Source organism: Stegodyphus dumicola, chromosome 8 (genome assembly GCF_044657685.1).
Source record: "Stegodyphus dumicola isolate Sdum_Otavi_A_Nest chromosome 8, ASM4465768v1".
NCBI classification, from domain to species: Eukaryota; Metazoa; Arthropoda; class Arachnida; order Araneae; family Eresidae; genus Stegodyphus; species Stegodyphus dumicola.
The window spans coordinates 138,723,280-138,738,648 of NC_140775.1; the positions used below are offsets into that span (position 1 = coordinate 138,723,280).

Consider the following 15,369-nt stretch of genomic DNA (forward strand, 5'->3'; position numbering starts at 1 on the left):
CTTACGAGCTCTTCCTAAGTAAGACATTGTTTCTATGTTTAAAATTAACGAACACTGTATTCTTTATACTTCCTCAAAATAGCTCAATTCAATTACTTTAATTAATTAATGCAGTCAGGAATCACGGAATTAAATGCCGTGATACCTTAAAAATGAAATATTTAAATTATATGAAGTTCATTCTCTCTACCACATTAATTATGACTAAAATAAGAATAACAACATAGAGCAATATATATATATATCTACTGTCTGGACAACTAAAATGAATATTAAAAATAATATCAAATACGTAAATAAAATAAGACAATTCAATATTAACAGGAAGTAATAATCTGCTACCGCTAATATTATGTTCAGTGATGAACTAATAAAATAAAAATACGCACGATTATTCGATCTCGGTCGGTGCCTCCAAAATAATTATGACTGTGATACTTCTTTGGCAATATGAAGCAACTCCAGTGATGGAACACAGAAAGAACTTTATATAACACTCAAATGGCGACATACAAAACAAGAAGAAGAAAGAATTCTAACATTTAAAAATAAATTACATTCTTCGTGCGAGAGTCGCTCGAATTATTAAAATTATTTAAACTACAAGATTTTAATAATATTTAAAGCTGTTACAGTACATACGCCACGAAAAATTCTCTTCAGAATTCATTTTAAAGCAGTTTTATAATTTTTTTGGAATGATGATGCGTAATAAATAAATATTTATTACGCATCATTGAGGGAAAAAATTTCATATTATTAATTCTTCTTAAAAATTTATTTGAAATTTAAGATTAAAAACAGCTGTGGCAATTCACTGTAAGAAAAATCCATAAACCACATTTGGCGTTATTATCGCTCAAAAAAAAAGATGCCAAATTTCAAAACGCGACACAGAAAATTTTGAATAAAAAACTGTAATTTTTGCAGGTATGCTTACAACTACAACTACTTTAAGATGATGGTAAAAATTTTAAGGTTCAAAAATAAGGTTTTAAATTCAAAATTTTTTTCGAAAAATTTATAAAAATTATTTTAAAATAGAAATTTTACAAATAAAACACAAATTGATGAATTTTATTTGGAATGAACCTAAATTTCGAAATATGAAAAAAAAATAAAAAAAGTTTAATAAAAAAAAGAGATATTAATAAATATATGCCAAATTAAGTTAACATTGAGGAGCTAAAATTTTGAGAGCTAAATTTTTAAAAACTACTCGTACGATATTTACAAAACTTGGCAGTCTGGCATAATTTGAGTCGTAGAATCGAAATATGGAAAAAAATTGGTATGTTATTTCAGAAAAAGTCCGGTTTTGTGTCAAAATACCTATGTTAAAATAGTGCTATATATAAATGTAATATATATTCTAAGTTGCGCTTTCGAGATAAGAAAAACGCAATTTGAATTTTGTCAATCGGCCAAATAGAACGGGAGATATAGAACTGCCCCCTTTTTATTATTATTTGCGCAGTGCACATGGTTTTGAATTATAGGCGCTCCGTAACTTATCATTGGCATCAATGACTTAATACGTTCAAAACTTTTAGAAATCAAACACTTTAACTCACACACTGCATGCCTTGCTTCTTCACGAATATTCTGGTTCATATTACACGTTGACTTCAATAGCCGTTTCAAGTTTATCATAGCAACATATCATAGCGCACTATAAAACGCATCATCGTCCTCTTCGTCCATTTTTAGCACCCCTTTACTTCGTAGCACTTCTCAAAGATGTAGACAAACCGTCGTGCTAGACTTAACTGTACCGAAATCTTGCAAGAGCCGTAAAATTAAAAATACTTCTTTCAACTTGAAACATATTACACAAATATAAAGCAGAGTACTTGCACAAACAAAATTATACATAATAAATAGTTTACACGCATTAATTACCGCAAAATAAAGCTGAAAATCAGAGCTCAAGAAAACACACACGGCAATCATTATTATTTTGTTGAAGTAAAGCTTTAAATTGACCTTATATTTTTGGGAGAATGTCCTTGATGTGATGGTTTTCAGGTTTATGATCATATTTAAGTGCTGATATTTTTTATACATTTATATATCTTTTCATGCATTTCTTTTTATTTAATTCTTTCTTCACTTCGAATTTGCATATAGTTACAAATTTATTCAGAAATTTTGAATAAGCCAGTTTTTGTTAACATGTAGAGCTAAAAAATCTTTAAGAAATATTTTAATTCAAGAAAATTGGATAACTGGAACAAAATGTACCATATTTTTAAACAAATTCAGTGCCTCAATAATTTATTTCTGGTTGGAGTAACATTTAAATAGATTCACTCGAAACATTTAGGTGAGTAAACTATAAAACAAAATTTAAGGATAGAATTTTATAACTATGTACCTAAATACTGAAAAAACTCTTTTTGAGAAAATGAAAAGTTTTGCTCTTTCAAATACATTTAATTTTTTTTTTAACTTTATTGTACCGTAGTCATGTTGCGATGGCTGCTCGGCAGATTTTGGTTCCGTTTTATTTTTGTTTATTTTTTGTAAGATTTTGCTTTTTGAGCGACTTTAAAAATAATTGTTTCAACTTTGAAGAATGGAATTTTTTTTCGAAGCATCTTACTCGTTATACTGCACATCTGTATTAATTTTTAAAATTGTCAGTTTTTAAAATTCAGTTTCACGCAAAATAATTTTTAAAACATACAACTACATTTCACTTCAGAACGGTTTACACCAGCAAACCTTTTTTTTTTTTTTTTTTTTTTTTTTAAAAAAAAAAAAAAAGCTTCATTTTGTACATAGAAATGATCCTTTGAATTCAGATTTCTAAAAAGTATTTTTGTTTCTAACTGATGTAATTCTGAAAGCAAATGCTTATGCGCAATACCATTGACAGAGCGTAATAGTCAGGAAAACTACTGTCGAGTCTCGGTTAAAAGCTATTTAAAAGACGCCTCTTGAAAATCATATTGTTACGGATTTAGTATTTAAATAGCTTATGTTAGTTGAATTGTAAATTAAATGGTTTTATTTCCCGCGCAGTGCAGCGCGTGACGAATATTAAAAGAAAACTAAGCCGGAAAATTGAAAATACAAGAGCGCGTGCATGTAACATTTAATAAATATCTCTTTTTGATTTCGAGAAAGTACTAGAAAATTCTCGCGCGCGATTTTAAAATCTTATAAAAGGAGGAAAACCTCTCAGTTCGTAGTAGTTACTTAGTTTGTTGTTGTTTTAAGAGTTTGTTTAGAAAACTGCTCTTGTTGATTGTAGCGAATTCGCGGATTAGCTTTCTTTAGCTGTTTTGAATTAAGTTCTCTTGAACGTTTGAGTAGTCAAAAAATAACTACTGTGAGATATTATAATACTGCACGAATATCTGAGGAGATTTAAGCATTTTTGTTGTGATAATAATAAATTTTGTTGACTTTTCATTGGTCTTGTGCATTCATTTCGTAACGAACCCGTACGCATGCAACAATTTTTGGTGTCAGAAGTGGGATTGATGTTCAGTAGCTCTTGTGTCGTAGCGGGTCTTCATCTTCTCCGTCGCCAAGTTAACTCGCTCTCGTGCAGAACGGTGCATCACCTCAAACCGGGCCTGGACATCTTGGATGTATTCTTCAGGCGATGAAGGCGCATCCGTAGGGCGACCAAACAGGCGGTCACAAGGCTGACGAAGGTCTGGACCGAAGAGCATCTCGGATGAAGAATAGCCGGTAGTCTGATGTTTCTCTTCGACCCTAGTATGATTTCGGCAGCTTTCTGAGCTGGGTCTTTCAGACAAGGCGTAGGCGGTTCCAGGTGAGGATCCCTTCTGACGATGGATAGTCGTGTCCTCAGATGTCGACAGCAGTTTGTTGTTTTTGAAGTCTAAGGAAAAATTGTATTTCCTTAAAAAGTCCAATCCGAGTATGCATGGATCTGTAATATCCGCCACATATGACGCGTGATGGTAGGCGGCACTTCCAAACATGATGTTCACGTTTAACTTACCAGCTATGTCAATCTTATCACCCGATGGAGTCTGAAGGGTAACACAGGATGGCGTCCAAATAAGTTTATCTTTAATCCGTTGAGCTAAATCTCTCCCAATGATGGTAACATTAGCTCCTGTGTCAATGATCATATTGCAAGGATTTCCATCAATGTGCCCATTGATGGACAGTCCGCTACTGTTGCCACTGTAGAAATCTTGAGCGCTTTAAAACAAGGTTTATCATTCTCTGGCAACCTCCGTTCCTCGATATGGCTATTAATTTGTTCCTGCGTCGTTGCTGGGAAATGATCTTATTTTCCGTAACTTGGGGTATTCTGCAATTCTTCCGGACGTGGCCTTCAGCTTCATAGTACCAGCACTTTGGTTTCTTGTCACATCTTTTCCGTCCCATGGCATTTAGTTGTCTGTTTAACCCGCCTCTCTTATTTTCCGTGCTCTGGGGTGTTCTGCAGTTCCTTTGTATGTGGCCTTCAACGCCGCAGTTCCAGCAATTTAGGGTTGGTTTCTTCTCACCAATATTCCGTGTCAAGGCATTCACTGGTCTTGTCAAATCATCCGTTTTATTATCTGTGCCCTGGGGTGTTCTGCAATGCCGTCGTATGTGCCCTTCAATACCGCATTTCCAACACCTTACAGCCACTTTGTTCTCATTCCTACTCCGTATCAAAGCATTGACTTCTCTAGCTAAATCATCTAAACGAGCCATTAGTTGATCTACTGGCTCGTGGACTCGCGCAGCTCTGACTGGGTAGCGATCTCTACGAGTTACTTGCTGGGCTGCCTCCAATTTCACGGCGTACAACAGAGCGCTTTTTACATCTTTATCCGCCATTCGCTGAGCCTTCTATATTTCGGGATCCCGGATGCCATCGATAAAATATTGCAGCGACAGGATTTCTCTTGTTTCTGTCGGGCACCCCGAAAAGGCGTGATGTGACAACATTTCAACATCCGTGGCGAGCTCCTGAAGTGTTTCGGTGGACTTCTGCTGACGGGATTTTAGTTGAAGCCTGCTGTAGTCTTTTAAACACTTCTCTCCAAAGCGCAGCTCCAATGCGCCGGATAAAGCTTCAAAGTCTAATCTCTGGTTTTCGGGAAGAGTCAGCAGGATATCCGCTGCGTGTGCTCTCAAAGAAGCGGCAAGATGACAGGCCTTATTCTTCCCATCCATTCGCTTCCGCCACTATAGAAATTGCGTCTTATATACTTGCCGGGAAGTCTTCCCATCATATGTACATAGCTTCAGAAAGGAACGAGTAGGCATGGGTAGAAATTTAAAACCATCCGAATTGCTCCCTGCCGTCGCTACGAATTTCTTTAAAGTATCCACTTCTCTGGCGACTGCAGAAACTCTGTCATCAATTTGTTGTTCGACATGTTCTTGGACGACAGATACTTTTGTTCATGTTATTTGATATTGTAATGTAATGTTTATGCCTTAGTTGCATTTATGCCTCAGTTATAAGTTTGACTTCCTGTCCAGGGATTGTACTGCCCGGGACGTGCAGTCCTTGGGAAGGGAGCAGTGTTACGGATTTGGTATTTAAATAGCTTATGTTAGTTGAATTGTAAATTAAATGGTTTTATTTCCCGCGCAGTGCAGCGCGTGACGAATATTAAAAGAAAGCTAAGCCGAAAAATTGAAAATACAAGAGCGCGTGCATTTAACATTTAATAAATATCTCTTTTTGATTTCGAGAAAGTACTAGAAAATTCTCGCGCGCGATTTTAAAATCTTATAAAAGGAGGAAAACCTCTCAGTTCGTAGTAGTCACTTAGTTTGTTGTTGTTTTAAGAGTTTGATCAGAAAACTGCTCTCGTTGATTGTAGCGAATTCGCGGATTAGCTTTCTTTAGCTGTTTTGAATTAAGTTCTCTTGAACGTTTAAGTAGTCAAAAGATAACTACTGTGAGATATTATAATACTGCACGAATATCTGAGGAGATTTAAGCATTTTTGTAGTGATAATAATAAATTTTGTTGATTTTTCATCGGTCTTGTGCATTCATTTCGTAACGAACCCGTACGCACTCAACAATATTATATTGGATTAATCGATTATGTCGAAGAACTCGAGGATATCTGCTTATGGGAGGCATGCCTCCATGGAGGGTTCTCAAGGACTCACTGTTTGAGTAGGATGTGGCAATTCCGAGGTACCCTAGCTTTTCAAGGAATAATCTTTATAAGACGGGTGTCACGATACTTAAGTCCCCGTGATCTATCTTCTTGTTGCATAATCGAGAAAATATTGTTAAGAATTTTATTATTACTATTTTTTATTATTATTGTCTATTTTTCAAAAGTGTGTTTTTGTTTTATTATAGTGGGAAGCTGTAACTATATGTCTTTTCTTGTGTGGCAACAACGCTTCTGTAATTCTTCAATTTGAACTTTTGGATGTGTGCCAAGTTTGATGGCGTAATGCTCTGGTGAGAGCGTCGATTGATTGTGTAGATGAAACATGTTGTTTCAGAACGTTATTTCTTTAAAATATGTAAAATAAATGTTTTGTTTTCTGAACTGGGATTATGCAAACGTTATTTAGTTTCAACATAAAAGTTTGGCGTCCGTTTGACAGGACGTTTGTGTGATTTCGAGTAGTTTTGATTTAGGCGTTTTGTTAAAATGGAGTTGTTAAAGGCAAAACGTAAAAGTGAACGTACTTCGTTTACGTTAACTACGAAGATTGTGGAAGAAGAATTGCCTACTTGTACGGATCCTGAGAGATTGCAAGTGTTGTTGGGACAACTAATTGACAAATTTGAACGCTTGGACAGTACTCAAAGCAGTGTTTTAGAACAAACCAAGGAAGCTGATTTTGAAAATGAATTTAATACGGCTGAAGGATACAGAGATTCCTTTATAGCTTTAAAGGTGAAACTTCAGAATAAAATCGGACAATTGAATTCGATGAATGTTACTACAGATATGGCTTCAGTTTCGATTTCGGATCCTAAAGAAAATAAAAACAGGAAGTTCAAACTTCCTAAACTTGAACTGAAAAAATTTTCTGGAGATGCAAGAGAATTTTTAGGCTTTTGGAGCCAATTCTCCAAAATTCATGAAGATGCGGATATTGTGCCGGAAGATAAATTTTTGTACTTAGTGCAAAGTGCAGTACCTGGCTCAAAGGCAGCTCAACTTTTGAACAGTTTTCCTGTTACCGCCGCGAATTATCCTAAAGCTATCGAGCAGCTGAAAGAAAGATTTGGTAGAGAAGACCTTCTGGTGCAGATCTATGTAAGAGATTTGCTTGGGCTTGTTACAAAGAATGCTACAACAGGCAGAACGGCGTCGGACTTAGGAGTACTTTATGATAGTATAGAAAGTAAATTACGAGCGCTGGAAAGCTTAGGACGCACCAAGGAAAAGTTTGCTGATTTCTTGGGACCTTTAGTGGAGTCGTGCCTACCTGAGAATATTCTACGTGCCTGGGAGCGGAGTCGAACTTCTGAACAGGGACAGGAAAAGAGTTCTGAAAGAACGCTTGAAAAACTAATGTGTTTTTTAAGGCATGAAGTAGAATCGGAAGAAATGATTAGATTAGCACAATCAGGATTTACTCATTCTGTTAAGCGTCTTAATAAAAATGTTATTTCAGGTAATTCAGATTTAGCAACAGCTGCCGCGCTGGTAAGTACAAATGAAACCAGTAAAGGTAAGCAAAATGTTTGTATATTTTGTGGTAAGCCTCATATGAGTGCTAAGTGTTTTAAAGCTGAAAATATGAGCTTAAATGAAAAGAGGCAACTTGTACAAAAGAAAGGTGTTTGTTTTTCATGTTTAAGAATTGGCCATTTAAAAAACCAATGTAAAGCCAATATTAAATGCCCCATTTGCAGTTGTGATCATATAAAATTTATGTGTCCTCAGAATGTTAGTTCTGTAAAACAAAATGACTCTAAGTTGGATGTTTCCCTTTCTAATAACAGTAAGAGCGAGAAAGTTTATTTGCAAACTTTATGTGTTCTAATTAAAGTTAAAGATCGAGAGAGAAAAATTAGAATTCTCTTGGATTCGGGATCCCAACGATCATACGTTGGGGAGAAAATTATGAAGCGAATGAAGGCTGATCCTATTCGACAGGAGAAAGTAATTCATGGTTTGTTTGGGGGGAGGGAAACTGCGCCTGTAACCCATTCTGTTTTTGCTATTGACATAAGCAGTTTAGATAACACTTTTAGGTGTTGTTTTGAAGCTTTTTCTGAAAAAAAGATATGTGGATTTGTTCCAACAATCAAGAATGCTCAGATTATAGAGGAATTGAAAAGCAGGAAAATTGAGGTCAGTGACACATTTTGCGAGGAAAGTGAAATTGATTTATTGATAGGTGCAGATGTCATTGGTAAACTGTTAACTGACGAATACCTAGAATTACCCTCTGGTTTAACTGCAGTCAAAACAAAACTGGGTTGGACGGTTATGGGTAAAGAAAATGATACTGTCAGGGATAATGCCCTAATAAGTCTTTCCTTGCATGTAAATAATGCTTCTTTGAAATCTTTATGGGAGCTTGAAGTTTTGGGTATTTCCGACCCGACGGAAAATAGTAAAACGAAAAATCTTCATTGCGACTACGAGATTGATTTTCAGAATAAATTATCTATTCGGCCCGATGGTAGATATGAATTAGAATTACCCTGGAAATGCGAATCTACCAATTTATCAGATAATAAAAGCATTGCTTTGACACGTCATCAAAAAATGATAAAGAGGGCAAAAGAAAATAATTCTTTGAAGGAATATCAAGAAGTGTTTAGAGAGTGGGAAAATTTAAATATTATAGAAAAGGTTCCGGAAAAGGTGTTTTGGTGTATTTAATTATGGCAAAGCACACAAGGGCTATCTGCCTAAAGTGAGGGATGCCTTTCGTGGAGGACTTTCTAAGGGAAACTGGCTCGTATACACGTTACACATGGGGAAAACCACGAAAACGCCCATGCAGCCAGCCCGTTCGCGGGATTCGAACCTCAGGCCGAACTACCAGTGTTCAGCGTCTTTACCGCTCGGCCGCTGGTGGGCGTTCCGGAAAAGGAATTAAACAATAAATGCCACTTTTTACCACACAGACCGGTTATTAAGATGAATAGTGAAAGCACTAAGGTAAGACCCGTTTTTGATGCTTCATCTTGTGAAAAGGGAAAACCATCTTTGAATCAGTGTTTATTGAAAGGACCTAATTTAATAGAATTAGTCCCTGATATTTTAGACAGAATGAGATTTTTTCCTATTGGTCTGAGTGCAGACATAGAGAAAGCATTCTTGCAGTTAGGAATTTCTCCGAAGGATAGAGATTACTTGCGATTTTTCTATCCAAGTGATGAGGGAGAAATAGTGTATAGGCACTGCAGAGTAGTTTTTGGGGTTTCCTGCAGCCCTTATCTACTAGGTGCGTCTATTAAATATCTCTTGAATAATTGTCCATCTGACTTTTTAGATGTGGCTGACAAATTAAAAAATTCGTTCTATGTAGATAATTGTATTACGGGTGTTTACAATATTGAGAAACAAGAGGATTTAATTCAAAAGGCCAAAAGTCTTATGTCGAGAGGCAGATTTAATTTAAGGGGATGGGAGAGGAATGTTGCTTCCAAATATATTACAAAACATTCTGGGGACACACCTCTTTTAGGAATATTGTGGAATTTAGACAATGATACTTTAAGGTGTAATATAAATGTAAATATGATAACTTGTGATACTAAGGTAACTAAGAGACTGATTCTGTCTATTGTACAATCAATTTTTGATCCAATTGGAATACTTGCACCAATAACTTTGCTTCCAAAACTTTTGTTACAAGAAACATGGAAGTTGAAATTTTCTTGGGACGAGGTATTTCCTCATGATTTTGTAAGTAAATTTTTTGTGTGGTTATCTGATATACTTTTGTTGAAAAATGTGGCAATACCCCGATTCATTGGAACCTTTGCAACAGTTGAATTGCATGTATTTGTCGATGCCTGCAAATATGCTTATGCAGGATGTATTTTCGCGAGAAGTGTTGATTCATGCAGTGTAAAAATTACTCTCTTAAGAGCAAAATCTAGAGTAGCTCCTATTAAGAATTTGACGATTCCTAGATTGGAATTAATGTCCTGTTGCATTGGATCCCGATTATTATATTCTGTTTGTAAAGCTCTTAATGATTTTGATATAAATGTAATTTTATGGTGTGATTCCACAGTCGCATTATGGTGGATCAGAAATCCTGGTAATTGGTCAAACTTTGTAAGCAACCGTGTTAAAGAAATTACTAAGTTGACAAAACCTGAATCATGGAGGCATGTGCCTGGTAATATGAACCCAGCAGATGTGTTATCTCGAGGTTGCTCTGCTAAACAAATGATTAACTCGGAGTGGTTTAAGGGACCTCTCTGGCTAAGAGAAAGCCCTGAATTTTGGCCTACCAATATTGTTTGTCAGCCGAGCGAAGCTGACTTGGAAAAGAGGAAGGTAAAACTTATTAATGTTAACTTTTCAGAGGATACCACTCCTTGGTATGCAAAAAGAGTTTCTGATTATGAAAAAATGATTCGTGTAACCGGTTGGGTGTTACGTTTTATTTCTAACTGTAGGAAGAAGTCAAATTTGTGTAAAGAATCTAAACTAACTGTTGCTGAAATCATAAATTCCGAAAAAGTTTTGATTCGGTTGGTTCAAAGCTCAAATTTCCCTGACATTGGAGCTCTTAATCCACTTGATGTATTCATTGATAATGAAAAAATTATAAGAGTTAAAACTAGAATATTGGAACGCAAAGACAATTCTGAATTTTTAACACCAATTTTGTTACCGAGTAAATGTATCTTTACTACATTGTTAATTGAGTCAGTTCATAAGAAACATTGTCATGCTGGAACTCAAATGCTTCAATCTATTTTAAGAGAAAGATTCTGGATACTAAAACAACGTAAAACTGTGCGTAATGTGTTAAAAGGGTGTGTAATATGTCAACGATATAAAGCGAAACCGATGTCTTGCGAAGTGACTCCTCTTCCTGAAGATCGCGTAGGAGATTATAGGGCTTTTGAAATTTTGGGAGTAGATTTAGCTGGCCCATTGTTTTTGAAAAACGGTAAGAAGGTTTGGATGGCACTCTTCACATGCGCTGTGTACAGGGCAATCCATCTAGAACTGGTGACTTCGTTATCAATAGAATCTTTTCTTTTGGCTTTAAGACGATTCATAGCCAGACGTGGCAGACCACGAACCATTTATTCTGACAATGGGAGTAACTTCCGAGGAACGTATAACGAAATGTCTAAACTTAACTGGGACATAATAGAGAATGAGGCAAAAATAAAGAGAATAGTATGGAAATTCAATCCACCAACAGCCTCCTGGTGGGGAGGTTGGTGGGAACGGCTAGTTCGCATGGTTAAAGAACTTTTAAGACGTTCTTTGGGAAAATCGGTTTTATCTTATGAAGAACTGGAAACCTTAATTTGCGATTGTGAGTCGGTAATTAATTCTCGACCTTTAACATATATTTCGGAGAACTCTGAAGATGCTATCCCTTTTAACTCCGTCAATGTTTTTAATTGAAAATTGTACTTCGAATGTAGCAGATATAGATAAAATTGACTCTCAGCATTTTTTGAGAAGAATTAAATACCGCACAAAACTTCTTAAAGATTTAAGGAACCGCTTCCGAAAAGAATATTTGGGGCAATTAATAATGAAACAACCACAAAATAAAGTAACCCGGTTGCCTAAAATTGGGGAGATAGTCTTAATAGGCGATGATTTCAAAAAACGCTTGTATTGGCCTTTGGGTAAAATTATAGAGAAAATTCCTGGTCGGGATGGCAAAGTTCGAACAGTTAAACTAAAAACTCAGAATGGGATTTTCATAAGGCCCGTTCAGCGTATTTATCCACTAGAGATACAACTAAGTGAAAATTATTTAGTTGAAGAGCCTAACGTTAACGATGATAAGAAAAACGATCAGACTGACGTACAGCATATAAAACAGAAATTTACGTCGTCAGGACGGCTTGTTAAGAAACCTAATGTACTAGACCTTTTTAATAGGATAACATATGTTTTTGAGTCGTTTGCCACTGACTCAAAAAGGGGGGAGGATGTTGCATAATCGAGAAAATATTGTTAAGAATTTTATTATTACTATTTTTTTATTATTATTGTCTATTTTTCAAAAGTGTGTTTTTGTTTTATTATTGTGGGAAGCTGTAACTATATGTCTTTTCTTGTGTGGCAACAACGCTTCTGTAATTCTTCAATTTGAACTTTTGGATGTGTGCCAAGTTTGATGGCGTAATGCTCTGGTGAGAGCGTCGATTGATTGTGTAGATGAAACATGTTGTTTCAGAACGTTATTTCTTTAAAATATGTAAAATAAATGTTTTGTTTTCTGAACTCGGATTATGCAAACGTTATTTAGTTTCAACATTCTTTTCCCTTTCCCATGCTCTTTGCTTTCATTTTATACTCCTTTCCTCCATTGTGGTTTCTTCTTCGGAAGATCGGATTTACTGCTAAATGCTATTACTAAACTTTTATTCCTGACTTACCATGGTGAGAAAAGTGCCTGCGCGTCTACCGTGCTTGAACGCCCTTACGGCTGGAAAGGAAGGTCATGGTAGTGGAGGAGCGAGGTCCTATCTACAACATCCTGCTTTAACCTCTGCTTCAGTCCAAACGGGAGACATTTAGCTGTCCTTGCTAGTGCCTATCGGCTAGTCACTAGTTCGGGAAAGCTGAGGCTTCAGAATGTGGAGGGACACGACTAGCTCTGCAGCAGGGATTTGAGTTTCCTTGTTGGGCTACATAGTGGATGCAGCCACCGGACCCGAATTTCTCTTATTTTTTAAATATGGATCCCAAAACTAATTTCAAATTACAACAGACAAAGAAACCAAGAACAGAACCAGTAGAAAGTGTACCAGACCAATCTTCTGATCGTTTTCTTGTCATCACCAGTCGATCAGATGATTTATAAACACCGCCGTCGTTATTTATATACAAGCTTATCAAGGAGAGACTGAAGTGAAGAAACTTCGTTCTGGTGACTTGCTTGTCAATCAGCTTCTAAACAATTTTCACATTTTCTGAAAATGACTACTATGGAACAGGTTAACCCCTGGAATAAACCTCTTAATTTCTCGATTTCAAAACTTGATTTCTTTCGCATTGCAGAGAAAGAAATTTTCAGCGAACTATTAGAGCAGAATGTCAAGTGAATCAAAAATATGAAAGAAAGGCCAGTTGAATAATACAAAACAGTGATCCTTATCTTCAACTTGCCTGATCTCACAAAAAGCATAAAGGCTGGGTTCTTGAACTATCCCATAAGAACGTACTTTCATAACCTAATGCGGTACTTCCAGTGCCAGCGCTTAGGCCATAATATCCTATTGTGGCAGTGTAACATGTGTTCGCTGTTCTGTGGTTGGCCACGATAATAAAAGTTGTATTGCTGGGGTACTGCGCACAAACTTCAAGCATTTTCGAGATCTTATCCAAACTGGGGAACAGAAAAATAAATCCAAGCAGTGAAATTATACAGATGAAGAGAAATAGTAAATAATACTCAATCACGATGTAACATATCCTATGCAAGTGTTGTCAACCTACTCTTGGGCAGTAGACAACTAAACAGTATTGTGTCAAACCAAAACCTCCTCCTAAACCAGCAATAGTCTAAATTACAAATGTAAATCAAACCCCATTATCAACAAAAATTAATGCAGTTATGGGGGAAAATACGGTATGGAAATAAAGAACAAGAGAAAATTCAAAAAACTCTCATAACTCAAAGCCTGAGCTCTTTTGGGAGCATGCGTTCGGAACATTTAAATACCAATATGGAAGTTTCTAAACACCTAACCAGGGAAAACCAAAAGCACAGCACCGGAAAAACAAGCACCACTCATGATGACCATCACAATTTCATGGAACTGTCATGGCTTCCACGAGATCTCTTAACATCAAGGATGTGATCGATGACCATCATCCTATGCGCTTGGCAGTACAGAAAACTATGTGAAAACTTGAGCAACAAGCAAGTTCAAGTTTGGGAGCTAGTCTTTTACTAGAAAGGATAATTCTGTAGGTAAGCGTGTCAATGGAAGTGTAGGTCTCCTCGCCTCACTTGACTATCCGTTAAGTGCTCTTCGTTTGACAACATGCCTCCAAGCTGTCACAATACTAATTAATTTTGTTTTCAGTTTGTTCTGCCTATTTACCTCCAAATGATCAACGAGATTTGGGTGATCTCATAGACAGCTGTCTGAGCTTTTTAATTTTATAGAAGACTTTGATATTTGCATCCCTCTTTGGGAAAATAAGGATCTAAATTCACGAAGGAGACGGATCGAAAAACGATGGAAGCTCATTTATTATGCTTGTTGAACAATGGGCAGCACATCTGCTTCCATCATCCTACACAAACTTTTCAGGCAGTCTTGTCATTTGTTTGTCATGCCTTCTAGCACATTGCTCTTTTAACGTGAGAAATGACCCGTATTACATTGATCACTTATCTATATCTGTAACTTTTACAGGAAGTTTCCCATTCAAAGAGGATCTTCTTTCGTCGTATACAGATATCGGGGAGGAAATGGTGAACAATGCGCCTATCGATGAAGCAATGAAAGCTACTAATTCCAAGTAGCTACAAACTCTATCCTTGTAATACCAAGAATTGTTCCTAAATGCTCAACACCATGGTGGAACCGTTGATTTTAAGGCAACAGAGTATAAAAACCTGAGGAATTTTTTTTAGATACCTTACTTTCTCAAGCATCACAGATTTCAAAAAGGCCAAAGGAAACGCAAGAAAAGTAAGAGGCAAAGTCAAAGAGAATCATATATATCCCAAGTGTCATCTGTAACACTCAATGCGCCAAGTAAACGCGTATAGCAAAGGCATGTGAAATGTATATAAAGACCACTCACTTTCCTTTCTAGAAAAAGCTGAGTGATTAGTACCACGGAAGAAATTGCAAATACTACTGGTGAGACTTACTACCATTCCTAGTGGCAGTAATTACCAAGCAGCATTTCTTTCTGCCAAGCGACCAGGGCGTAGGTAGCTAAAGGGGAAACATCTGTTATCACGCGCAGCATCCAGGGAGCGCTGAACTGATGTTAAGAATTTTATAGAATGAAATGTTTCTCATTCTTGGCAAACAAGAGGGGCGTGAAATCTTCAGTTTTCCCCGGACCCTAAAAACCCTAGGGGTAGCTCTGCAAGCGACACTCGGAAACATTTCCCATTGCCTTCACCTCTCCCAAATCGGATTCATTAACAACGATTTTACCATCTTTGAGCTAAAGAGGAACTGTTTTACTGACACACTTTGTTACTGATCAGTGATCCTCCGAAGAACCTTAAATTTGACATTAAGTACAT

At 36.4% G+C, this 15,369-nt stretch overlaps 1 protein-coding gene across 1 annotated transcript; it reads left to right on the top strand.

The window, feature by feature from the left end:
- Positions 1 to 6,576: 6,576 nt before the first annotated feature.
- LOC146995980 (uncharacterized) lies at positions 6,577 to 12,371 on the top strand. Its single transcript, XM_085822494.1, has 2 exons — positions 6,577 to 8,792; positions 9,024 to 12,371. Exons 1-2 carry the CDS (start codon positions 6,615 to 6,617, stop codon positions 11,535 to 11,537), a joined length of 4,692 nt encoding a protein of 1,563 aa, XP_085678620.1. The 5' UTR covers positions 6,577 to 6,614; the 3' UTR covers positions 11,538 to 12,371.
- The last annotated feature ends 2,998 nt before the right edge of the window (positions 12,372 to 15,369 follow it).